General features: G+C 43.4%; 1 protein-coding gene across 21 annotated transcripts in view; it reads left to right on the top strand.

Annotated features, from left to right (window-relative positions):
* Positions 1 to 26,791, top strand: part of LRRFIP1 (LRR binding FLII interacting protein 1) — a 100,716-nt gene that overhangs the window by 50,661 nt on the left and 23,264 nt on the right. For 7 of the 21 annotated variants that reach the window (XR_009277746.1, XM_058839869.1, XM_058839864.1 and 4 more), the window contains exons 4-13: positions 3,257 to 3,304; positions 4,557 to 4,601; positions 5,105 to 5,155; positions 8,494 to 8,526; positions 9,556 to 9,603; positions 12,545 to 12,601; positions 15,383 to 15,463; positions 16,596 to 16,640; positions 17,567 to 17,632; positions 20,566 to 20,643. The exons of 3 other annotated variants lie outside the window; for them this stretch is intronic. Coding sequence is in view for 17 of the 18 variants with exons in the window: in XM_058839869.1 (XP_058695852.1) it covers positions 3,257 to 3,304; positions 4,557 to 4,601; positions 5,105 to 5,155; positions 8,494 to 8,526; positions 9,556 to 9,603; positions 12,545 to 12,601; positions 15,383 to 15,463; positions 16,596 to 16,640; positions 17,567 to 17,632; positions 20,566 to 20,643 (552 nt within the window). In the remaining variant the exon portion in view is untranslated. The remainder of the gene's footprint in view (positions 1 to 3,256; positions 3,305 to 4,556; positions 4,602 to 5,104; positions 5,156 to 8,493; positions 8,527 to 9,555; positions 9,604 to 12,544; positions 12,602 to 15,382; positions 15,464 to 16,595; positions 16,641 to 17,566; positions 17,633 to 20,565; positions 20,644 to 26,791) is intronic. 11 more of the 21 variants (XM_058839870.1, XM_058839872.1, XM_058839854.1 and 8 more) reach the window with 9 other exon arrangements.

Genomic DNA, 26,791 nt, shown 5'->3' with positions numbered 1-26,791 from the left:
AGGCACTAAATGTGATTTTTTTTTTCTACAGCCTGTTTGGCAAAGAATAAGCAATAACAGAAAAGTGACTTGGCAAAGGGGGGTCAGGGGAGGGTACGGTGGCTCCCTGTGTCACTGAGGACCTGTGTGTCACTTCTGTTTGTGTGCTGAAGGCCAAGAAAATCACTGCAAGTGTTTCAGGCTGGGCAAGCATTTAACAGGTGCCAGCAGGAAGAATGACTTTCAGATTACTTTATTTGCACAAAGGCCCTGAAGGAAATCGGGGATGCTGTGTTTGAATTCATAATCCTTTGGTAAATAAAGTGTATGGCCTTCCTTCCAATGGCACCCAAACATTAGAAGTGCTTTTATATTGTTTAATCCTTTCTCATCTCAGTTGAAAGTCATGATCTCTTCCCTCCTCCCAATTTCCTTTCCATGATGATGGCAAAGAGGATGATACCAGTAGCTCTAACTGAGGTCCCTTGCTATGTAGCAACAGATTTTGGGGTTTGTGTCATGATATCTGGCTGTTCTACACTTTCAGCATGTGAACAGTGTGGAACCTACAAACAGAAATAGCTCCCAAGTATATTTAAAGGGAGGGAGAAAGCACATTTTTCTTCAAGCTTTATTGAATATTTCTCTTTTTTCCTGAGATATTTTTATTGCTTGCTGAGTGATGAATGTCTCCCTAAACCACAGTGTGCTTGGTTTTGTTGTGGCACTCCAGCTGCCCTAACTGCATGTTTCAAAGCCTGACCCAGCCCTGCATATGCTTCTTGGGAGTGCTGTTCTCCTCTTTGAGTGTGTGTTTATATGAAGAGAGCTGCTCAAATCATGTGCTCTGGTGTTTAATCCTGACCCCATCAATTTGACAACAAATCTCTCTCACTCCTGGTTTTATTTCTTGAGTTGACTACATACTGAGTGACTCAATGTCTGCCCATGGATCAACAGGCTCGTTATTAATCTTCTTCATGGGAATTAATTTAACCTTCTGGTGCAAAAGCAGCCCCGTGGGAGCCCAGGAAGTTGTTTACTGTTGGTGTCCTGACATGGATGAGGAGATAAGTGGGTTATCCTCCCAACATCCCATGGTGAGTTTGCCAGTCTGGCAGTTTCACTGTCACTCAGTGAGCAAATCGCATCTGGATTTCTCTCTCAATGGTATTAACATCATTAATTATTTAATTGTAATATCACTCTTCAAGGCAGAAGGGAGCCTGAGTCCAGCAAGGGCCTCTAACTGAAACCTAAATGAATGCAAAAGCACCATTTCCTCCTTGAACACATTGGAACCAGGCCCCTGGGGGCAGAACAGAAGAGTCAGTGTAGAGAGGGAACTGAGAAAAGTGGCTGTGAGGGGTCAAAATACTTGAGAGCTCAAAAGGTGCCAGTTCAGTGCAGTATGACATGTGCTCTTTAAAAGATTATAAATTTATAAAAGTAGTCTCTGGGCAGTCTCATTCATTAAGATTTTTCTTCAGGGGATGTTAAGCATGTAGCTGAGTAACTTGAAATAGAGAAGGAATAGCCTGTAAGTGGAACTTCAGCTGTGGCATAGCAAGTCTTGTAAGGGCTGTTTCCTTATCTGCCTTTTGCAAGGCTGAATTCATAAGCCAGTGTCAGACAGTGAGGAGAAGAGAGGGCATGAAAAGGAAGCAGCAAACCCTAAAAAAAATTACAAGTGTATTTATGGATCCTTCCTGTGTGTGAAAAAGGATTTTCCATTTTAATAGTGTGTTTCAGTTTTTTAAAATGATGTCAGTGTTAGAAAATGTTCTCAGTCTGTTAATGGCTAAAAAGCCTCTAATAAGGCTTTACCTGACCTGCTTTACTCCAAAGCATATAATCTGTAGGTTCTCATCGTGTACAAAGCTCTGGGAGTTCATGGAATTTTCAGAGGTCATTCTCAGGCTGAGATGAGCATAACAGTTAATTTTATAACAAGATGGTGTGTAAGTTATGAATCTGAAGTGGGAATAAAATAATACAGCACTGAAGAATGTGCAGCTGATTGTTTTGGTTTATCAATAAATAGTGAATGTGTTTTGAAGGGTGAAAATAAAATTACATTAATGCCATTGAGTGAGTGCTAAAACCAGAGTGCATTACAGAACAGGTTTCTGATTTTTTTTTTAATAATTTCCTAAGGTTTTGGCTGTTGATACTCCTGCCTCCTCAAGCCTGTAAGGAAGCTCTAAAATACATATTATTCTTCCTTAATTAAGCAGCATTTCCACTTGGCTATAGCTGCACTTTAGGCCAGTGATTTTAATTCACACAGGAATAATTTTAATGGCACCACAAAAATGCAAAATTCCTGAGACCAGATTTGACAGGTTTGTTTGGGGAGGAAGAAAAGTCCCGTTAAACCTGTGGATCTTTGAACAACTTCCTGCCTGGAGGAAATTCAAGTTCATTGGGAAGTTCCCAGTGTTGTCCTTGCCTGCACTGGTGGATCTTGTCCTCTTGCACCTTTGTTGGTGCTTCCGCTGCTGTCAGGTGGGTCAAATGCAGGCAAAAAGCTCTGGAAGGAGCTCTGTGGAGCAGAGATCCAGCAAATCAGGGTGCCCAGAGATGAGTTGTATCCAACTTGTCTGCGCAGTTTGACAGACCTTTATGGGAAACATGATTTGACAGCAATTTTCATCCTGGAAGTGTCCTGTGCTCGCCTCCCTTGTAATGAGTCTTGACTTAACTGGGTCAGGAATTCAAGACTCATTACTCTCCTTGCTCCTGTCCCCCAGCATAGGGGCTTTTGCACTGCTGTGGGAGGAGAAGCTGCTGAGCTTTGGTCATCCCCAAACTCACTTTTCCCCTTTTCCCCTTTTCCCCTTTTCCCCTTTTCCCCTTTTCCCCTTTTCCCCTTTTCCCCTTTCCCCCTTTCCCCCTTTCCCCCTTTCCCCCTTTTCCCCTTTTCCCCTTTTCCCCTTTTCCCCTTTTCCCCTTTTCCCCTTTTCCCCTTTTTCCCTTTTTCCCTTTTTCCCTTTTTCCCTTTTTCCCTTTTCCCCTTTTCCCCTTTTCCCCTTTTCCCCTTTTCCCCTTTTCCCCTTTTCCCCTTTTCCCCTTTCCCCTTTTCCCCTTTCCCCTTTCCCAGCAGCTTTTGCCAGGCACATGCTGCAGAGGGCTCCGGTGCCATGCACCACAGCTCTCCCTGGCACATTCACGTGGAGCTGTGTGGCTTGGCCAAGGCCTGGCAGTGCATGTCTAAATGTTCTGTGTTTGCTTTTCTCATCTAAATTCTACTTTTTTTTCCCTTTTCTGTCTGTAGAAATATTATGGGCTGGATACTAAGTGGGGAGACATCGAGCAATGGATGGTAGGACTTGATCAACGTAGCTCAACAACTTTTGTGTGTTGAAGTTCTGTGTAGTTCATAGAGTTTGAGATCCCTCAAAATAGGTATTTTCATGCATTGGGAGTGTGAGTTCTGCTCCAAGTAATCCCACAAGTCTTGCTTTTCCAACTGAAATGTGAGTTTTGATCAGCTTATTACTGGCAAGGACTGGGTTAGAGCCATCTCTTTTTACAGACCTGTGTCCACACTATCACTGGAAGATCAGGTTAGGATAAAAACCTGTTAAAGTCCCTTGGGATACAGGGAGCATTTGTGCTCATTTTACTCTTTGTGGGTTTCACCACCATTTGAGTCTTCTTAAATCTGCCTTCAGGTAAATTGTGGGCAAGTTTCACTCATGCTGTTTCATTTCCCTTAGCACTTACTGGCCCAGGGGAATCCCTCAGATGAGTTATTACTGTTATGGTGGTAATCCTTGCTTTTTTTCCAATAATGTCCTGGATTTTAGAATTTGCTAAAACCAGTGAATACTAGCTAGGGTATTTAGCCACTAGCAACATCTGACTGTTTTAACACCCATGATATGAGATGAAGAAGTTGCTAATGGGCTGGAAGTCACTGGCTTCAAATGTCTTTCAACCCTAAGTTTATGAAACCAGTTACCAGCAATGCCAGATGAAAGCTGTGGCCTTGCCTGCCAAAGCTGAGTAGTGCACACTGGAAAAGGCAAAATTGAACAGCTGGCTTCCAGTGTGGAAGGTAACTTCCCAAACTCCTTGGTCTTTGATATTTAATCAATAAGTGCTGGTTTGAATGGACCACCCAACCACGCCAGAGTCACACTGAGTCTCCTCGAATCCTTGCTGGATGAGCATAGCTGCACCTTACTGGCAGTTCCCTTGCCTGGAAATCAGCTCACCTGTGAGAATCTGTTGACTACAATGTTGAAACCATTTTTTTTTTTTTGATGTTTTCTACTGCTGTTTCTAAATTCCGTGGATAATTAATTTGTTAAAATTGGCCTGTTGAAATGTGAAACATCTGACAGCGTTTCCAGTGTCACAGAGGCTGTGTAGCAGAGGGGAAGAAATTTGGGGTCACAGAGGAGGGAGGAAGGGTTTTTCTGCTTTGACAGGGTATCACCTCCCATTTTTTGGTTTAACTTTACTGTCTCCTAAGCGTGGCTGGAGTTCACTGTGTGTTTCTGGAACACTCTGTTGCCGTGTCTGTCCTCTCACCACCTCCCTCTGTTTTCTCTCTGCTGCCTTGGTAGGAAGACAGTGAGCGTTATTCCCGTAGAGCCCGAAGAAATGCCTCGGTCAGTACCTACTTTTGCTTTTTTTGTTTAGCCAGACATTTCAGATTGAGAAAACAGACGTGTATAAGGCACTTCCCTCTCAAAAGAAAAGAACCAAAGCAAGCTCCCACCACCCCCGGCAAGTGGAAACCCCAAAGCCACTTCCTGGCTTCTCTGTCCTCTCCCCAGTCACTCCAGGGAGCTTTTGCAGATGTGCAAGAATAAAGGGGGTGAAAAGTGGGGAAATAACCTGTTTGGAGTGTTTAATGTTCATTAAAGGGCCAAGAGCATAGAGCAAGCTCCTCCTTCACCCTACAGTAAAATGCTTGAGTGTTTCTTGGGCAGGGTATGGTTTCATTTGCTTTCTGCTTATACTTTCAATGCCATTCTTTTTTATAAACATTGAGTTTCTGCATCTTTCCCTTCCTCCTGTCCCATCAAAGCCATCAATCAGCATTTGCCTCAGTGCCTGTTACCTGTGTTCTTTTCACTGTTTTTTTTGTCTCTACGCTTTCTCTCGCTAGGCTTCGGATGAAGATGAGCGCATGTCAGTGGGTAGCCGTGGAAGCCTGAGGGTTGGTAAAAACTGCAATCTCTGTGTGCATGTCTGTCTTTGGGTGTCACTGTCCCCCTGTGCCCCCCACTCCCAGGGGATCATCCTTGACATGTTCCATGTAGGGTTTTTTCAAGTACACGTGGATCAGTGATTGTCTCCAGTGTGTGCCCTGCGCAGGACCCTTTGTGGTCACTGTTCTTCGCTCTTGCAGGAAGGACTTAGCCAAGACATTGGTATCTGCATGCACCTTGTAAGCTCCCCTGTTTCACTCTTGATACTTGGAAATTTCAGAAGGGGAAATGCTAGTGGGGTTGGTGTTTATTAGCTCAGGAAACCAGAAGTGATTGATCAGTGGAAATAAGTGTTGAGCGCTTTGAAATTGCAGGGGAATAATCATAAAATAACAGAATAGCCTGAGCTGGAAGGGACCCACAGGGATCATTGATCCAGCTCCTGTCCCTGCACAGACACCCCAACAATCCCATCCCTGAGAGCATTGTCCAAAGGCTCCTGGAGCTCTGGCAGCCTTGGGGCTATGCCTGTTCCCTTGGGAGCCTGGTCAGTGCCCCAGCACTTTCTGGGGAAGAACCTTTCCCTGACATATAACCCAAAATCCCTCTGACACAGCTCCAGCCGTTCTCTTAGGTCCTATCACTGGTTACTTGCTTTAAAAATGCTTTAGAAATACTTGAAAATCATCTGCAGGCCTGGGCTTTGTGGAGGGCAGGATTAGTAAAGCACTGGGTACTCATCTGTAGGAAAAGTTCAAACACTGTTTTTTTTTCCTCGAAATGTCCAGACAGTATTTTCCCAGATAACACATATTTATATAAACCTTAACTCTGTTTTAACATAGAGTCTACAAGACTTACTAAAAAAAAAAATAAATTGCTACTGCAGAGCCTGCTCAGGAATCCCACTGTAATATTGCACAAAATGTGCTTCAAAATATAAAATGCTGCCTTGTTCCCTTTTTAGTGGAATCCTTATTGATACTTATGAAATGCTGTTAAAACCTTTTTTCCTCAAGATGACAAACTTGAGTGCTTTTCAGAGCTAGGAGGTGCCTCAAGGCTCCAAAGATTCAGTGAAGAAAAGCCTCTCTCTGCACAGCTGAACGTGAAAAGTGGTGTTTATTTTACTTAGGGTTAAATGTTGACATATGGAAGTGTTTTTTGGAGGGGAAAAAAATCTCTAGCTCAGTTGAAATATCAATTCCATCAATTTAGAAGGTGATGACAACACAAATGGGTTGTTTATCCCTGGCTGTAATGCGGCACGATGCAAACACACTGGCCCTGTGTTTATGGCACATCTTCATCTGAAACATCTTCTCTTCGTGGAAATCCACCACTGATTCTTTCTGGGGTGTTTTTGCAACACAATCCTGTGGTTTATAGACATTTAAAGAACTGAAGCCTTGCATTCTGCCTCCTCATCATTCCTTGGAGAAACTTTTCTGGCCTTTTTCCCCCAAGCAGTCTCAGGTTGCGATAACCAGCGCTGGCCTGGTGAACAGCAGCCTGCAGCTGCTCTGTGGGATGGCCCCAAATTCCTCATACTTCTGCAAGGAATGTCCTTCTCTGGCAGAAGGATCTGACTGAAACTTTCCATGCTGGTGTTTCTCAGTGGTGTTGCACAGACCCTGTCCCCATAAAGCAGCATTTGGTGGATGCACTGACACTTTGGCAAAAACAGGAAAAGTTTTGACAGAGCTTCCTTCCCTCATTCTTGTGTCACTGGGATTGTAGAAGCACATAAATATTTGCCAGTCTGAACTGAAATTTACTCTTCTATGTCTTCAAGTTGTTTTATTCACAATTAACTGATAAAACAACAGAATGGGTTGAGTTGGAAAAGACCTTAAAATCATCTTGTTCCACCCCCTGCCATGGGCAGGGACATCTTCCACTATCCCAGGTTGCTCCAAGCCCCATCCAGCCTGGTATGGAGCACTTCCAGGGAACAGCCACAGCTTCCCAAGGCAACCTGTGCTGGGCCTCACCTCCATCACAGGGAAGAATTTCTTCCTAATACCCAATTTAAACCTTTTTTTTTTTTTTCAGTTTAAAGCCATTCTTTCCTTTCCTGCCACTCCAGGCCCTTGTAAACAGCCTCTCTGATCACTTTCCCAGTGTGGATACAGGAGATGCTTTTAGTAATTTGACCACATCTCTGGCTAATCTGTGAAGGTTTGGCTCTTGCTGCATCTGTCTTCAAAATAACAAAGATAAAAAGCCCCAAAATTTTGACCAATCTTAAAAAATTACCTGAATTATAGTGTCCAGTTTGGCTTTGGAGCTACTTTAGCATGAAGACAGCATCAAAAACAGTTGCCTTGTGTTCATGAAGGGTTTATCAAATGACTTGGAGAATTCTGAATGATGCTGTCTTTTTGGATATTTGAAGGCTCTCCTCCCATTGTTGCAGGATGCCATTTTTGGAAAATTCATCTTCCATCTTTGGCACTTAGGCTCCTTGCACTGTGAGAGGCTGGTGGTGCCAGGGGTTCCTTTTTTCAGCTGTGCTTCCCTTCTATACAGGAAGTTTTCACTGAAATGAGCCAATATCAGACATTCACTTCTCCTTAGGGCTTTACCACCCCACTGATCTGTCTGGGTTTCACTCTGGGCTTTTCTCCTGGAATGTTTTTGAAGTGGATGCCTGGACTGCAGGCACCAGAGATGTGCTGCAATAGCTTTTGGGGAGCTTCTGAATGCTTCTGGCAGAGCTGGCAGTGCTCCACACTGCAGAACCTCCAGAGATATTCATTAGACCAGGCCAGCAAATGGGCTGAAGCTCCACAGCTGTGGGTGTGCTGCAAACAGGGACCTGGGATCCAGGGAGTCCTGGCTTGGCTGTATCTGTTGCTCCTCAGCTGCCATGGAGAGGCTTCTTCAGCAGCTTCTCTGATGATCCTGAACCCATCAACAGCTCCTGCCACTCCTGTTTCAGGAGTTCTGCAAGTTCAATTCTGTATCATGCAGATTTTCCTAGGAGGTTCAGTAACATCATTCTGTATTGAGGCTCTTGAGCCTCTCTTCAGTCCCTTTTCTATTTCATTTGTCCTGGTTCTCCTACTTCCCAGCTGGCTGCCTCTAATCCAACACCACCAGCATGAAATATTGTGTTATCAATCACTCCTGATTAATTTGTGCATCCTTGTTTGTATCCTCCCAACTTCCAAACTTGTCCCTTTGTTCAAGAAACCTTGCATTATCAAAATTCTTTAGTTGGGATTTACATCTCCATGCCTATTTTTGTGTTTGTTTGTTTTGTTTTGGGGAGTTCCTTCGATTGACATAACTTGTGTTTTCCTTTTTGTTCTGATTTTCCTCTCCTCTCATGCCTTTACAGTCTCATTTGGAATATGCCAGCACCTACCCAGTGGTGAGAATAGTCTGCAATTTGCAGTGTGTGTGTGTGTGTGTTCAAAAACTAATCATGAAGAAGAAGCTAACACAGGTTCTGATAACTGCTCTGAGATCAGTGTGATCTGGAAGGATCCTGAGGCAGTTTGTGGTCTGTGATGTCAGGATGCCACTTCCCTCTCCTCCTGCTCTGCACAATTCAGATGAGAAGTGACAAATGATTAGAGAGATCTGAGCTAGGTTTAGCCCAGTAGTTACCACAGGCAGAGCAGAATGGCTTGGATTTCCCCTAAAAAACTGTCCATTGTTGGACCAGATGCATCTGGATTTATTTCAGCACAGATCTGGAAAGGAATAAAGATCTCATAAACTCACTGTAAATAGATCTAGCAGAGGTGGCAGGACAAACACATTGCCTACCAAAGCTGCAGCTTGTGTTCCCTTCACTCCAGAGGACAAAATCAGATTAATAATAATGCTTTGATAGCGAGTATTTCCTCTCACAAACACTGAGAGAAAGCTGGCTCCTGAAAGAACAGAAGGGAGCAATGAGGATTAAAGCTCAGTTTAAAACATTTCCTGCTGCCTTGTGTTAACTGGAGGTGTCCTGGTGTCTGCAGGAAGAAAACTGGGGAGCACAATTCCATAGATTCTCCTGCTTTTTGCCTCTCCTTCATTCTCGGCGCTATTTCCCATTAGGAATGCATCTATTTGTGCGTGACCTACATCCCAGAATAGTTCAAACACATTTGGGTTTTGCATGGCTGTATTGATACAGTCAGGATGGACAGCTGGTAGCTCTGTTAATTGACTGAAGCCAGCCAGCGTGACTGATTGGAACCGTGGCTGCTAAATTTGACAGCACTATCATCATTTTAACAATATTCCCTAATAACTGGGCGTTTGACTCTGAGGGTGGATTCGCTGCTGGGCACTCACTGAGCCGTGCTCTGCTCATGTTCCTGCATGGGGATGTGCATGCCTGGCTCAAGATGGGTGTGCACAGACTCACTGATCTTCTCACCCCACATTCTTAATCCCACTGCAGGCTGGATTAGAGAGTGAGAGGACCAAAAAGAAGAACTACTCCAAAGCAGTATGTATTTTTATCTGTCTCAGAGAGGGTTCTGCCTACAAAGCCACAGTGGCAGGACAAGGAGTGTGTGCAAGTGTGAGAGCTGCCAGCCCAATGTCAAGGATACGCCAAAACTATCAGCACTTGCCAGGGAATAATGAGCATCAGTTCGTCCCCCAAATGTGGGATAATCCAAACTCTTAATTCAATGCTGTACATAAAGAGCTCGTGGAAAAACTCAAAACCTTACTGGAGCTGTAAGATGACACAGAAATAGGTAATATTGGGAGAATATCACAGAATCCCAAATGGTTTGGGTTAAGAAGGGCCCTTAAAGCCCATCTCATTCCACCCCCCTGCCAGAGGTGAATCTTACAGGGAGCAATTCCAGGCAGGCAAAGAGGACACAAGAGAGGGTGAATTGGGAGTATTTCTGTGAAGGGAAGGCTCCTCATCACAAGTGGAGTCTGGGTTGAGGTTCTTTGCTACACTGGAAACAAGCAGAGAATTTTTCTGAGGGCTGGAAGTTGGATGTGGGATAGAGAAAGCACGAGCCACAGCCGGAGGTAAGAAACATTACAAGCAGAAATGGACACAATGACAGCGGAATGGTTTCCTTTGTCAAAAGGAAGAAGAAAATACAGAGAGAAATAGGGTCACTGAAGGGAGAACAAGTAAAATTGAGTCATTTCAGCCTCTCTAGTATGCAGTTTTATTTGTTCCAGATTTCGTGAGGGGTCAGATGCTTTGCATATAAATGTGGCCTAAAATGAAGGTCAGATAAAACTGACCCTGCTCTCCAAGAGCTGCCTGCAGCATTTGCCTTCAAAAATGTGCACTGGAGAGGTTTCTGGAGAGGATGGGTCAGAGGGGCAGGGGAAACGGCCTCAGCTCTGGGGCTTCAGGCTGAAATCTGAAAGACACAGGGCAAAAGAGGCAGATTCCTTTAGAAGGGACTGAACTGTAAAGTGATAACAAATTAACCTGGCCTTGTGTAAAAATCCATCATGCCAATTCAACTGGAGTTCCTTAGCAGGAATTGTTTATGGTAATTATTTAAGGGCATAAAGGATGTTACTGTAAATTGACTGTAAGGCTTTTGGCATGTCTCTACGTGACATTAAGTGAAACCTTGGGCCAGATCTCGTTCTTGTAAAAGGAATGTACAGTTGGAAAATAACTTTGTTAGAAAACAAGGCAGCTGGGAAGGATCTCAGCTGGTCTGTTCCCATCTAAGACAGCATCATCTGGGTTTTTTAAGGAGGGAAAAGCAGTTCCCCAGGAGTCTGTATTGCCTGGCTGGCTAAGTGCAGGGAGTGAAGGCAGCTTCATACAAGTTAGAGTGAAAATGATGATGGTAAACAGGAGACAACTTGTCAAAATGGAATAACAGTAAAAACAAATGAGGAATACCACATCTGGGAAAAATGAAGGTACTATTACAAAGTAATAGGATGGTTCAGATAGTGATCAGAGGTTGCATTTAATCAATATTACACCGTTGAAAAAGGCAAACAAGTCCTCAGTGTGGCAATAAAAGGGGTGGTGGAGGTAATTGGTCTGCACTGAGGCTGAGATGCAGCATTGCCTTCAGCTGCTGGAAATCCATTTTAACCATTCTTCGGGGAAGTGTTTGAGAAATTCAAGGAGCCTGGAAAAAAAACCAAAAAACAAACCCTGGTAAAAGTTGGAAAGAAGCCAAGCTGTGTGAGAAGGCTATACAGCAGTATTGCAAATCAGTTCTTGAATAAAAGAAACTTGGATGTTTGCCTTCCATTTGGCTGATAATATTGCATTTCAATAGAGAATCTAAGCTTTTCCCAGAAGTAGCGTTCCCAGCTTGGCTCTGAACTGGTTTCTAAGTTAATTTGTTTAATTTTTTATGGAAGCTGCTGTAAAGTGATGATAAATATTTCTCTTGGAAATTGATTCAGATTGGTTCTAGTGGATTTTTATTTTGGGAATGCATTAAAACATGGACTTCAAAACTTAATTTTAAAAGAAATTCTAATTAAATTTCCACTAAACCCCCACCCCAAATACACAGAGTGCTTCCTTGTTTTCAGTGTTAAACCAGGGCTTGTTGTGAGGTGATACCAGAACAGTGAATTGCTGGGGAAACCTGAGCTTTTAATGTTATTGATAGAGGAGACTTTCGGGCCTATCCTCTCTTCTTCACCACCGCATTCCCAGACTCAGGACTGAGTCACTGTAATTGTTTTGTTTTATTCCCAGCACTGCTGCCACAGGGATTTGAAGCACCTCACCTTGTTTATGGAACAGTCCTTCTGGGCCTGTTTGTTTTTCCTCCCTTGAGGGAAAACATCTTCCTGACACCAGGGAGGAGAGCTGAGCCCACCCAAATCTCTTAGCAGCTCTCAGACTGCTGCAGAATCCTGGGCTGTGGCAGATGGACACTGTCTGGGTTTAATTTTGATGCTCAGAATCAAAAAGAAGATAATTTATACAGCACTGCATGTTCACTAAGCTGGGTTTCTCAAATAGAATTAATTCTTCTACTACAGTTTGCTGGTTTTTAGGTGTTTAGCTGCCTGAGGTGTAAATAGCTATAGTGATATATGCCCTTTATTGCAGTTTCTCCTTTTTGTGCCCATTTTGTCCCCTATTTCCCTTCACAGAGTGTTTGAATATAGACCAGTAATAACAGGGGAGGCCATAAAAATAAGAGGGGGGTGGGGGATCAAACAGGGCAAGCAGGAATATCCTTGACATTTTTGGCTGTTCTAGAGGTAGTGACACAAATGTTTGTGTCCTCGTGTTTGAAATCATGACCTAATCCTGCACTGCTCCTGTTCCTGGTGTATCTTTGAAAAGTTCTGTCTCTACCTTTGCTTTTCATAAGTGATGACATTTGCTTAAAAATTCCCTTCGGGGGTCTACGTCAATTTTTCTTCTCTCCTTTTTTTTCTTTCCCTTTTTTTTTCCTTTCCTTCCATAACAGACCAATGGTTATGAGGAAGACGTGTATGGATCATCCCAGAGTAGAAAATCTAGCAGGGTTAGTAGCTGATTTCTATTGCTGTAAAATTCTATTACTCCATTTAATGGGATTAAAGCTAATTAGCAAATTCTTTTGGGTGGTGAAGCAGGTTTTTCCTGTCTTGCATGTTGTGGGGTTTGGAGTTTGTCAGACACTGGAGGTGCATCAAGAAACTGTCTGGGAAATAAAAAAAATATCAAAAATCAGGCTGTGAGTGAGGAGTCTCAGAAATTCTTACAGAAAGATCTTGGAAGCCAGAACTGCTTGAACTTGTAAACAAAACTGGGTAAAAATTACATTGTGACAGCACTAGCAGGGAGGATTCCCACCTGCTGGAAACAGAATGAGTGCTTTTCAGCCTCTGCAAGGTGTTCATGCCTGCTCTAGCACTGAATCTCCTAATGTAGTCCATGCCTTGAGATTTGCATAGTTAAGATGAATTAAATTGAATTTTCTCCAAATGCACGTTGTTTATTTGAAGTTTGCTTAACTAAACACCTTTGGTTTTTTGGTTTGGTTTTTTTTTTTCCTTTATAAGCCATATGCTAGGGTTGCTGGAAACGCCTACAGAGCTGAAGAGCCAGTGCAAGTGTTCCCACTTAACTACTTAACATTGACGACCTTTTATTTCTAGTCCAAAAAAGCTTAATTATTAACTCCATTGTGAGGATGCAGGTCACAGTGTTCCCTCCTGTTCCAGCACAGCAAGTGTTGTGTGTCAATTATAGCAACTCCTGGCCCTGCTTTGTTAAATACTGGGGATTGTGCAAATGATTTAAAGGGGTTGTCCAAGCACAGCCTGGGGGCAGAGGGGGAACTGTTTGGGGTTTTTTTTCCCTTTATTTTAACAAAGCCAGACAAAAGTTCAGAGCCTGTTGATCTTTGCGCTATCAAGGCCTCTAAAGAAATTTAGTGGTATGCAGCCTAAAGCTCAGTGTTTAGGCCAAAAATAAACTCCTTTTAAGCCTCCATTTAGCCAAGTGTTTGAGCAATAACACACTGAACATAGAGAGAGTTCAGGGGTTACTTTGTAGGCATGAAGTTAAGCAGGATAAACAGTGAAACGGGACCTGATATTTCATGTCCATTTAAAATTGTTGCTGCTTTATAATTTAACTGGCATTACATGGATAAGAGAAAATTAAATACTGTTGCTTGAGCTGCTAAGAAAACAGCCTGTCCTGTTGCTGGCACCCTTGCTGGCCCATTTGAGGAGTTCAAGGAGCTTTATTCTGTAGCACTGGTGACAAATTATGTTCTTACTCTTCACTGACATACTCCAGTGCTCCGAGGACCGCAGGGAGAGCAAAATATCTGCAAGAAAGTCATCCAGGGAGAAGAGGTTGTTTAGTTTCCATTTAAATAATTTAAAATCATGCTGGAATTAGCATTTGCAGCATGGGGGTTTAGTCTGAGTAAGGCTTAATTACAGCAACATCATTAGTTCCTTGTAGTTCCATTGCTGTTTGGATTAATTATTAATTAGGATGGGGAGGAGAGTTTGGGGGTAACTCAGAACAGCTGAAACTTCAAACCAAATTGATGCCAGCCTGGCTGGCATTCACTTTTTAGGAGTATTCTGTCCAAAATGCCCAAACTGAATCATAAAGATTGTTGAAGTGACAAGGAAAAATGAAAAAGAGGAAATTTCTTCAGGACAGCAGGGAAATGATGAATGAACCTGCTGGCAATGGCTGTTTCTACAATAGGTGTCCAGTTTTAAGTCACAGAATGGACTGATCACTGAACTTGCAGTGTCACAGGTTGATCCCTTAAATATGATTAATGCTATGTGCTTAAATAGTCCATGTGCAGATTGCAGACTCTAAGCAGGAATGAAAGTAACTTTAAGAAGTTCTGTTCAGGTTTCCTTTCAGTAAAAGTCTTATTTTACAGGTATTGTTTGGGGGGTTTTGGTTTGTGGTTGGTTGTTTCTTGGGTTAGGTTTTTCTCGAGGTTGGTCAATGATTTGCCCTCAGCCTGTCCCTGTGGGTATTGTGTCAGACCTAAAGGTGTGTTCACTCGTGGTGACAGAAGAAAGCAAATAATTTCTTTAATTTGCCACAGATCTCCCTCCTTTGTGAGGAAATTAATGCCTCCACGGACCACAGTGGTGAAGCAAGGATGAGTTAGGGTTTGTGAGAAGCCGACTGCTGAAAGCAGAGAGCCTTGGCTGTCTAGACCCCCATGAGAAATGAGAGAGAGGAAATGTTTGGAGAGGAAAGGTGTCAGGGAATAGGTGTAAAAGGAGAGCTCTGGAGAGTAGCTCTAAAAGGAGGTGAAGGTGTGAGATCTTTCAGAACAGCCATTCCTCATTAAGATCCCCCAAGTGGACCAGAAGTGCAGTTGTGACTGGATGCAAGGCAGAAAGCAGGGAAAGAAGGTGCTTCATTTAAAGATGTTTAATGTACACAGTCTCACTTCTTAGAGTTTTCTCTCCACTCAGTCTTGCTCTATCTGACAGTGGGCTGCTCGCATTTCCTGCTGGGCACAGCTGGCAGCTTTGATCCCTGGCTTTGCTCTCCATCTCCCAGGATCTCACCTTCTCCTGAGGGGTCAGCTTACAGGACATAAACTCCTCAGGATCTCAGGAGAAAGCTGACCAGCTCTCTGGGCACATAATTTTCACACATCCTCAAAGCTATAATGCAGTTCTCTCTTCTTTTTGCATCTGTGACCACTTTGACTGCTTTGCAGTTTGTAATCATCTAATTTACTTTTTGCTTCCCTTTAAAGGAATAAAGAATGAAGCTGAGTTCTCAAGGAGTTGTTTTTTTTCTGCTTTGTTTGTTAATGCAGGCTTCGTACTACTCTGACCTGGGTCTCCCCAACAGCAGCTATGCTTCCACATCTCAACTTTCTTCCCAAAATGGAAATTGGGTCTGTTGCCCTCTGGCTTCACCTGGCCTGGACTTTGTTTGGATAATACAACCTCTTGTACATAGGAATCAGTTTGGACCAATTGTAGCTCTTTTTTAGTGAAACTTTAAAAAGCCCCAAACAAATCAGACCTTTTTAGATTGGAATGAGTAATGGAAAACTGTTTCCAAATGAGCACAGTCAGTTTTCCTTTGCTGCTCCTCCCTTTCCTTGTCTGCCATTGGCCTCAATTGGTCTGGAAAGATAAGGGAAATCTTAATTACCTGAAGTTCTTTACTTGAGGCAGCTCCTCTGCATAGCGTGTCAGTCTGGTGAGCTTGAGACAATCCAGTCTGCACAAGATGAAATTACAGAGAGGCAATTCCCAGAGTGCTGGAAGAACATCAGGGAAGCTGTAAAAGCCCCGGGAGGTTGGATTGTCCCCTGTGTGTGGCAGAGCTCCAGCAGTGCTCCAGCTCCTGCCTGGGGGCACAGCACAGGGCTATGGATGGGGCACTGGCAGCAGGACCTGGCCTCAAGCCCTGGGCTGGGGATCACTGCTGGAGTCTCTCTTGCACCCAGTTCTGCCAGACACAGCGAGTGCTCTGTTGTTTAACTGCTGCATCTTGGGGAGGATGGTTACTAACACTTGTTTCAAGCTGCTCTGACTGAAGTGCTTGGAATTTTTTCCTGAATTAGTTGGGTTTTCTCTGCATTTGTGAATAATAAAGCACACAGGAGATGATCTTACAGCTGTGTGTATGTTGAAGCACTTCTGTGCAGCTCTTTTTCTGGCTTTGGTTGAAGTGTGGAGAAACCTCTTCTGGCTCCTGTACACAAATGTGTGGGAGACAATAACAGCTTAACAACCTAAAATTAAATTATGCTGTTTTGCTTTTGCGTACTGTCCTGCCCTCCCTTCCTGTAGGAAATGCATGTGTCTGCTTGGTATTCTTAGTCTTTGGGAGCTGAGATCTAATGCTTTCATGGTGCAGATGACTAATATTTTCTGTACTGGCTTTCCTTCTGTTGTCGTGTAGTGATCCTAATCTCTCACCAAGAGGGTTAATTCTGCTGTAGGCACCTTTTTTTTTTTTTTTTTTTGTTTAATTTACTCTGCCAAACCAAAAAGTGTTGTGCTTGTCTCCTTCAGCCCTCCCTGCTGTACAGCGATGCCCTGCCAGCCAGGAGTTACAGGGTTTGTTGTGCTGATGCTCTGAACATCACCAGATGCACCAACACCAGAGCCACTCACCCCCAGCCATGCACATGTTGTCTCCTGCCTCTGTCTGTAATTCCTGTTGGGGTGCATTTGTCTCACACCCTGGTGTCCCACCCATCTGAATGCCACGTGTGTGTGATGCTGTTTGTGCAGACCTGGGATTGCTGATCCTTCCTTTAATTCCTGTTGGGACTGTGCTCACAGGGCTGTGATGCTGCCACGGGTGTCCTGTCTATGTGGAGAGAGTTGTCTTCCTTGGTGTATTTTCAGGAGCAGGACAGAGAGGCGACATCAATTCTTGCTGCTTGCTTAACTCACAAAAATCTGTTCACAAATTTTTTTTAGACAAATTCCTGCCTTCTTGTTTAAAATGAGCTTCTTGGAACTTTTTCCCAAAGCTTCAAGGTAGAGTTTCCTACTCCCCTTGTGTTTCCTGAGCCATATATCTCTCTGCTAAACTGGAGACAGTCTTAAAATATGCATTTTCCTCCTATTTTATTAATTTCCTAAACTGGCTGGTAAGTGAAGCTTATCAGGTGGGAGTTTTCCCTGTCACTGCCAGCACCAGCAATGAAGGTGAAACAGATGGGAACAGTTTAAGAATTGATGTAGCCATTTCATGGCCAGGCAGTCAAAGTGTTGAATTCGACTTGAATTGAAGCCCTGGGAGAAGGGTTAGAAATGCATGGGGTGTGATGGCCTCGGGATGTGTCAGATCTTGCACGTCTCCCGTGGCGCTCCCCAGGTCACGTTGGACCTTCCCTTGCATGCTGCTTGTGGTTGCACACAGGAGATGTCCCTGTCCTTGCCCGTCCTGCTCGCTGCCACGTGTCCTCGGTGAATTTGTGATTCAAATCAGCTTCAGCTGCCACTCCTGTGCTGACTCTGTGTTTTAATTGTAGGCGTCTGTGTACGAGGAGAGCGTTTACAGCGGGAGCCGGCGCTATAGTGCCCCCAGTTCCCGCGCTGTAAGAGGTTTTCTGCATTTCCCTGCTCTGTGTCGTCCTTTGCTGGCCTGAGGAATGTTTCACGTGGGCTGTGTGACATCCAGGGCCTGCTGCTGTACGCAGCAGGATTGGGAACACCATTCCCATGAGCTTCCATGAAGTAACGAATAGTGATCGATGAGAACTCGCCCCTCTGTGGGACAGGGAATCCAGTTCTGCCTTGGTTTGCAGATAAAACACCTTGGGAAGGCCATACATGAAGTCCTTTCCCTCCCTGAGACTTAATTCTTCTTGTCAAAACTCAGAAAAATACAAGTTTAAAAAATAATCAGTCAAAAATTTAAAAATCAGTTCCACACAAGCAGTGTGAAGTAAATTACATTTGTGAATATATGGCTTGCTTGGTTTTGTTTCTTGCATTTATATTCAAATTATTTTGCATTCATATATGTGACAGTGCTTCCAAAATATGTATCCCTGAGAGTGGAGGTCTCTGTCATGGATGGGGAGCAACAATATAAGGAATAACTATATAAATTGTTTACTTTTGAGAAAGAGAAACTCCAGGGGTCAGTTTACAGATTAAAAGGCAGAAAATGCTTTCACCTCTTCTCCTCTGTGGGTGTTTGGGCCAGGCAGTCCATCTGCTGCTGCTGTGTCCACCTGGGGGGGGGAAAAAGAATAAAAGCCAATCTCTTTAGATTTTTAAGTCCTCTTCTGTGGGCCCACTGCTTATTCTGCCTCTCATCCCCTTCACTGATGGTAGCAAAACCCAACCAACCAAAAAAAAAACAACCCAGCAAACAAATAAGCACCATTTAAGGCTATAAGAGTGAAAAGCCTCAAGCCAGAGCACTGATGTTACATTAACTTTAAGCATTTTTATTAGCTTGGAGGAGGAAACATTTTCAAGAATGCTTACTAAGCACTTCAAGGGCTGTGCCATCCTCTTGCCATCCCACTGACTCACAGCTGTGAGAAATCATCCACAGCAAACCTATCAGCCCAAAACCTGTTTGCAAGCCTTTCATGGGCTATCAATGGCATGAGCAGGGAACACTGACTAAAAAAACACTGATGCTTTCCCCTCCCTCCATCCCCATCCCACCCTGAGCCACAGGTATTTGTGTGTAACCCAACATTTCCAGTTCCTGCTGCCTGTAGTAATGAGAGAGTTGGAACAGGAGGGGTTTGCCACAGAGGCAGCGACCTTGTCACAATAACTGTGGTTGTTTTAATGCCTCTGAACCTTGCAGCACTTTTAACGTGGAGAGGGGAGCGCCACCTTGGTTGGCTGTTCCCAAAAAATGTTTTTGGAAGAGCAGGTGAATGCAGGGCTGAAAGTAGCGTTGCTTGGTCACAGCAACTCACTTCCATAGTCAGGCCTGCAATGCACAGGGAGCAACTGTGGAATAAACAGGGCCTGGAAACATTAATACGGGACTCATCAGTAGTTAAAAAAAGTAGTAAAACTTTTTTCCTGTCATGTGTTTCAAGTTTATTCTAAACCCTTCTTTTGTTAAACATAAAACACTGCAGTGACCAGACAAAAATCTGTATTTTTACTTCAGTGCTTTTTGTCTTTAATTTAGGAATTTAGGTATGATTGGCAATAGCTGTAAGCAGTGTGCAGCAGAGTTTTATACTACACATATTCTCACCTCTGAAATGAAGATCAGGTGCACAAAGCCACTGTAAGACACAGAGTCCCAGAATGGTTGGGGTTGGAAGGGACATTAAAGGCCACCTTGTTCCCACCCCCTGCCCTGGGCAGGGTCACCTTCCACTGTCCCAGGTTGCTCCAAGCCCTGTCCAACACTGAATATTCCAGGGATGGGGCAGCCACAGCTCCTCTGGACACCCTGTGCCAGGGCCTCCCTCTGGGAGCATCCGAGGACATTGCCCTGCCCATGGACTCGCTGAAGGCTGTGCACCTTGAATGTTTTGTGGTCAGTGGCTGACCCTGCCCTTGTGCTCTAGCTGGGGTTATTTCCACCTTACCCTCTCACCATTTATTAGTGCTGCAAGCTTAATTTGCAGGTGATGCTGTGCTGCTTCGTTACTGTGACGAATGATGATGGAGCAGCCCTGCACTGGCTTGGTGAAGGCCTGTCTGTCTCTGTAAAGCTAAAGAGTCCAAGAATTCCTATAGTGGCCAAGTGACTTAATAAAAACAACCTTAAAAAAACCCTTAGCATCTCCAAAGTATGATAATTCTTCAGATTTCTGTGTGTTTCTATCTGAGAAACAGTCCTAGTCACCTCTGAAATAAACTCATTATTTCTAAAGTAAGTTCTAGTTCTGATGCTTTAAACTTTCCTTTCCCTGCTCCATTTCCAATGCATTAAAAGCTCTGGAAATAAAACAGCATAGACACGTTTTGTCCTTGTCAGCAACCAGCCAGCCCTGTCCTGCACCTCTGTTTAGATGTCTCCTTTTAAAAAAAGCTAAAAGACTTCTTTGGCAGGAGATGAGGACTGTGGGTGCTGGAAAACCAGGAGAGAGACTCAGTCTCTGAGCTGGGCTCAGTTTTTACTTTAATCTCCTCATAGATGGATGTTTCTTCCTTTGGCCTGTGGAGCACTGGTTCATTGGGAACATGGGAAAGTGATTCACCAGAGAGCCTCAGTGCTCTTGGAAAGTGGTAGGATGGAGCCTTTTGTAGAGAAACTGAATTGTTTACTTGTCACTGGTACCTGAAGAGATATAAATAAATGATTTGTATTCTAAGAATTGAATCAAAACTCTGCTTGAACTGCCAGTGGAATTACTGCTTGTCTTAATTTTCAAATTAACAATTCTCTGACTTTTACTGCTGTTCCTTTGTCCAGCTGCATGTAACCATCTCTTTAACTAATTTCAGATGTGATGCTGTGCATCCCCTCCTGCTTCCTATCCCAGTTCTAATGCCTTTCTCTTTTCTCTGCCTGCTGTTCCTGGTTTTCCTGCTGCAGCCTTCCGAGTACAGCTGCTACCTTGGTTCGGGATCTCGGGCATCCTCCAGAGCCAGCTCTGCTCGGGCCAGTCCAGTGGTGAGCTCCTCTATTTCTCTTTGTCCTTCAATTGTTTCGTTTCTCTCTTCTTCAAGGTCTTTTTTGTACAGAAAAGTCACTGTTCTTCGTGAGGCAGTTTCTTAAGGGATAAATTGGACCTTCTGGGCAGTGCTTAAGAAAGAAACCAGAGGAGAAATTGCAAAACCGGAGTGATTTCTATGCAGATGCATGTTTTTACAACAGAAAATACACTTTGGACTCTCATGGCAATGCTATATTTGCTTTAAACGGAGAATAAAGCGCAGCAAGGTTACTGTGGAAAAGACTGGGTTGTTGATGGAAATTCTGTGAATCCTTTGGGGAGCAGGAAACCCTCATTCAAGCAGTTCAGTTTCTCTCCAGTGAGCAGTATTTTGGTGCAAAGCTGCAGGGCTCTCCAGAGGTTTGAACATCTTTTTGGGACTGTAGAGTGCCAGGCACTGCAGTCTTTAACACGGTGAAGTGCTAGAAGGATAAGGAGTACCCAGCACAAGCTGTGGCTGAACAACACTCAAGTGCTAAAGGCCTGTCCTTCCCCTGCTTTTAGGGGATTTCTGTCTTTAATTTTTTTAATGGCATGTTGTGCTTTCTCTCTGTGGCTGTTAACAGCTCTGGGTAGCTTTCTGATTTATTTCCAAGCATGGGGACAGCTGCTGAGTGCAGTAGGATATCTCGTAGAGGAGACTTGAAGTTTACAGTAAACTGAAATATAACAACATTAATTTGCCACAGAGAGTAAGTTTTGTAGTCTGCCATTTGAAAACTGATTAAACAGAGCTGCGTGCTCTGAAGTTTTGGTGCTCCAAGGGTGCATCCACTTTTTAAAATTATTAAAAACAAAGGGATTTTAATCAGATAGTGTATGGCAGCCGGTGAGCTATAAATAAATCAGTGTTTTAATTAGCCCCTGAACCTGAGTCCCTAAGCTATGAGTTCTTGCTGAATATAACTTATATTGCTAATACATCTTAAATGGCTTTGCAAACTGAATTTCAATTACCCCCAAAGCAAAAATTAATCAGAATAAAAGGGGATTCCATTACAATTCTGTAAGGGTAATAAGAACTGGGTACCCACACACTGCAGTCGGTTTCCATTAGGTGTTTTCTGTATGCCAGCTGAGTCATTCAGGCAAGGGAGGTTTCTGATTTTAAATTCCCTGCTTACACTTTGGCCTCTTGGTGTGCAAGTGGCTGGAGATGGTTTGCTGTGTCAGCTGAATCTGCTCTGCAAGGAGACAGCAGGCACTCCTTAAATTACTCCTTAAAAAACAAACTTTTTTTGTTTTAATTAGTGGTTTATTGCCCAGTGTGAAGAGCTTCCCTTATCTCTGTCACCTTGAAGGAAAGCAGAGAGTTAACATCATAGGGAGTCCAGGTGATCCTGAAAGTTCATATCAGTACACAGGGTCAATCCAGCAGCACCTTGTGATTATAATACTTTTTCCTGTATTAAACAGATATTTTAAACAGGCTTTTCCTGTAGCTCAGAGTGAGGGATCACTTTTACTGACGGGCTTCATTTTCAGTTGGGAGCTTGAGAGTGGAGAATGATTCCATGAAACTTTCTAAATTAAAGCAGACAACAGCTTGTCACTGCAGGTCTGAAATGTTTTTATCAGTTTTGTTTCCCCCTTCTATCACTGTTCACTGAACAGTGAGCAAAAAGCAGCAGTAGTTTTCCTGCAGTGGTTTTCCTGCTGTGCACAGCTTTGTTAGCTCGTGTTCTCATTTGTATTACCATGTTGGTAATAACAGTCAAAGGCAGAAAGATACTTAAACACAATGACTGAATATTTGTCTTTGTAGTTATTTTAAGAATTCACTGTATCTGAATGAAGTTTGCTGTTTGTTTATTTTTCTTTAACATTTTTCATGTTATCCCCACTGGTAATTATCTGCTGTCCTTGCAGTTACTGCAGATATGCAAATATGTTGTTTAATATTAAACCATCCTCACATAAAGTACAGATCTTAAGACTGCTGAGAGCAAACATCAGATACTTTTGTACAGATGGGCCTGAGCTCAGCATGTTTCGGCACAGCTGGACTTTTAATATGAATTGCAGGAGTTTTGTTATTTTTCTTCTCTAAAGGAAGAAGCTACTAGTGAAAAGCAGTTATTTCTCCATCTGAGACAGGATGCAGTAGTGTTTGACTGAAGGCTCTCTCAGGCAAGGCAGGCAAAGCAAGAGGAGAGGGCAGGTTTTGCTGCCCTGAGATGGTGATGGTTCATCCTGGCTCTCTCCCTTCTGGTGCAGGCTCAGGCAGCAACACAAGCAGTCAGAATTCAGCCTCAGCACACGGAGTTGTAGAATATCCTGAGCTGGAAGGGATCCACAGGGATTATTGAATCCAACCCAACAGATACCCCAGCAATCCCACCCTGGGCATCCTGGGCAGTCCAAACGCTGCTGGAGCTCTGGCAGCCTCGGGGCTGTGCCCATTCCCTGGGGAGCCTGGGCAGTTCCAGCACCCTCTGGGGAAAGAACCTTTCCCTGATATCCAGCCTGACCCTCCCCTGACACAGCTCCAGCCATTCCCTGGGTCCTGTCCCTGTCACAGAGAGGAGAGATGGGAGCTGGCCCGGGAGAGGAAGATGCAGGCCATGATGAGCTCTGCCCTCAGTCTCTCCTCTGCTCCAGCTAAACAAACCAACTACCCTCAGCTGCTCTTCCTGTGGCCCCTCCAGACCCTTCCCCACCTTCATGTCCCTCCTTTGGAAACTCTCTAACAGCTTTATATCATTTTTATATTGTGGCACTCAAAGCTGCCCCCAGCACTGGAGGTGAGGCAGCCCCAGCCCAGAGCAGAGAGGGACAATCACCTCCCTGGCCAGGCTGGCTGTGCTGTGCCCGATGCCCCAGGACAGGGATGTTCCTCCTGGCTCCAGGGCTCTGCTGACTCAGATCCAACTGGCCATCGACCAGGACTTCCAGATCCTGCTGCTCTCCAGCCTCTCATTCCCAAGGGTGGCCGTGCAACCATGTTGTACATCAGTGCCCCGTTTTGAACACCTTTGAGCATTGGCACATGCTTGTGTTCTCACCAGAAACAAAATTAAGACACTGACAGACTTAATTTTGGTGGAGGCACTTATGAAGCTTTGCCTTCTCTCTATCTGCAGGTTTATGGTAGGTTGTATCCTAGCCCTGCCTCTGACAGTCTGGATGTGCTTTGGGCCCCTCTGGAGTGAGGATTTGCTGCAGCGCTAACTTGCGTTTCTGGGACTGATAAGTTTGTTTAGGCAGTGACGTTTGGCATAGCTCTCATTCCTGAGAGAGGATTCTTCTCACAAACCCTCTTCAGACCTTAAAAATTTCAACAGTGGTTTTCCCCTGCTGACTTTGAAAGGTTTGTTGCTAATTGCTAGAGTTAAGGTGGCTCTCGTTGGAGAAGCAGCAGGAACTCTGTTACTGCCTGCCCCAGCCCAGCTGATCAAACTGGTAAGAACAGGGGTTTTAGGAGGGATTGGACTGGGTGATACAACAGAGCTGTACCTCTTTTCTTCTTTTTAATTCCAGATTTTGTAGATACCATGCTGTGTTAAGCTCTTGCCTAGCAGTTTTTCTCTGCTGTGGGCCTTATTTCCACTTCAAACTGCGCTGTGCTTCTTTAAGGGCAGGAAATGATCTTAATTTGATTTGTCACCAAAAAACCCCCTTGCTTTCGTGAGGAAGTTGAGCTAAGTGCAAGATCTGAGCTGGAGCTGAGCAGTGACAACCACATAGTGAACACTGAGGCTGTTCTGATACCATGGGACATGGCACAGACAGAAGAGTTCCAGGTTTCCCTTCCCTGGCTTTATTCAGGAGCCTGGAAGCTCTAAACTGTGCCTCCATCCTGGTCTTTCAGTGGTTTGAAGATCCTTTACTTGCAGTAGGTGTTTGGTTGGTTGGAGGCCCTGTGGCAGTGCTGCAGGGACTCATTTTGACATGGACACACCACTGGTGGCAAAGAGCTTCACCCTGAAAGGGTTAACCCTTTTAATCTGTGCAAAAGGGGCACTTTATCCATATAAAGGCTTGTGGGGTGATTTTGCTCACGTTATGTTTCCAGCTGTGGTGAGCTCTGATATTGCTGACATTTTTGTAATGTGGCTCTGGATTTATTCCAAAATTGCTGTCAGAAGAGGCTGAACTCTGATCCCACTGAACTTATTTTGCACAGAGCAGCCAAAACAAAGATGTACGTGCTGGAGTTCCTCAGAAAATGACTTCCTTTTCCTGCTTTTTACACACTAAAGTACAAATTGCCCCAGTTGTTGGTGAAGAGGAAGATAATCTGTGATTAGAGACAGACCCATACCCTTGTGCAAATGAAAAATGGTAGTTTTTTGTAAATTAAATGTGTAATGTAAGTGTTGTGTAAATTAAAGGTGCCATTAGGTGAATCCCTCTTTAAATCTCCTTTTCTGGCAAGTATTCTGTCAATCCTTTCTGTTTATGTGTGGAAAAGTCCCAAAGCCAGGATATTTTTTATGAAGGGCTGTGCTGAGTGTTTGTGAAGGTGGAGAAGTTCTTTTCAGCCTATTTAATAATTGCAGTGTTCTTGATTGAATGCTAATACAGAAGGTAAGTGCTTTGGGCAAGAATTCTGTACAACTTCAAGTAAAGATAAACATTTCTCTCCTGACCTTTCTCTGTACAAATAAATTAATTTTATCATAAATATCTATAGCAATAAATATCAATATAAATAAATATCAATAAATTCATTTATTGCTGAATCAACTGCCAGAGGGCTTGGAGGCAACTGGAAGAACACTGGAAACCTGGAGGTCCCTCTGGTGGCTGATTCCTTTAGGAAAAATTTATCTTTTTAAAGGATACTGTGAATACATTAATCTAAACATGAGCACGATGAAAGCTCTATAAAATATTAATCTAAAATAGGTTTCTCTCTTTCTACAAGACAGATTTTGGTGTGTCACTGCCATGTAACCATAAAATTAAATGCTGCTTGTTTCAGACTGGCTTTTTGCTTAGAAAAGTGTCTTGTAGCTGGAAGCATCAATGTGTAATGTAAGGATGTTATTTTGGTATGAGGATCTGGCTTTTCTAGAAACTGATTGAGTTTTTAAGTGTTAATATTTAATTAAATTGTTAAGGATTTGAGGAGAAACTGGTTTTGAGGAAAAACTGCTGTGAGTATGGCATTCATGGCACCAAGTGGATGTGTGCAAGGACATCACTGGGGAAGATGAAATCTGATTTGTTTTCTTAAACAGCTCAATTTTAGATGTTACATAATAGCTTTCATTATTAGAGATTATGCCCCATCAGAGTTATTATATATAGTTTTGCAATAAAGGTGTAGCAGGCTTCAGAGGTGTGGTTATGAATGCTCTGAGTAGAAACACTCACTGTAGTCATCTCTCTCACCACATTGTCTTCAACATTCCCCTTTGTAAAGGGAAGCTTTTATTTGTCTCATCTGATGCATCATTAAAACAATACCAATATTTGCTCCCTTCTTTATTTTGCTAAAAACTAAGATTGCACTTTGTTCCAGAAAATAGAGGCCATTGTGCAAATGGCTGAAGGAAAAGAAATATTTTGATTTGTGCCCTGTAAGATAGATTTTGCAAAGGCTGTACACAGATTTCCAGAGGTAGATGTGTGTGGACAAACAAATCTTTTGTCACATGGCATTATTGACACTGCCACAGCTGTCTTGATTAACACCAACACAGTGTTTGGCCAGGCTAGAAGGCTGCCAAATCCAGCACTTGGAGCTGTCTGGCATGAAAATAAAAAGCTGTTTGCACAGTTCAGTCCATCTTGTTCATTGGGTCTGAGCTAAATTGTCTGCCTTCATTAAGGACCCTCTCTTATTGCCTCCAAGTTCAGAGATTTGAGGCGTTTTTCCCTAAATATTTTATGTATTCAGTGTCTTTGCAAGTTTAAATCTAGTGCTTTTAAGTCTGGCTTATTTTACTTTGAAGCCTTAAATTTTCTTAATGCTAATTCATAGGGAATTTTAGCTGTGAGATGTCAGTGTAAAAAAGTGATTTGTAACAGGTACCTCACAGGTCTGAGATTTTTATTATTTTTTCATAGGGTAATATGAAGAATAATGAGTGAGATTGTCCCCATATTGTTCTACATAATAAAAGAAAAAAAAAACTCCAAACAACTGTGCCAAAT

This window comes from Poecile atricapillus, chromosome 5 (genome assembly GCF_030490865.1).
Source record: "Poecile atricapillus isolate bPoeAtr1 chromosome 5, bPoeAtr1.hap1, whole genome shotgun sequence".
Classification (NCBI taxonomy): domain Eukaryota; kingdom Metazoa; phylum Chordata; class Aves; order Passeriformes; family Paridae; genus Poecile; species Poecile atricapillus.
Note: the sequence above shows the minus strand (reverse complement) of the source record. Positions and strands in the feature narration are given on the sequence as shown.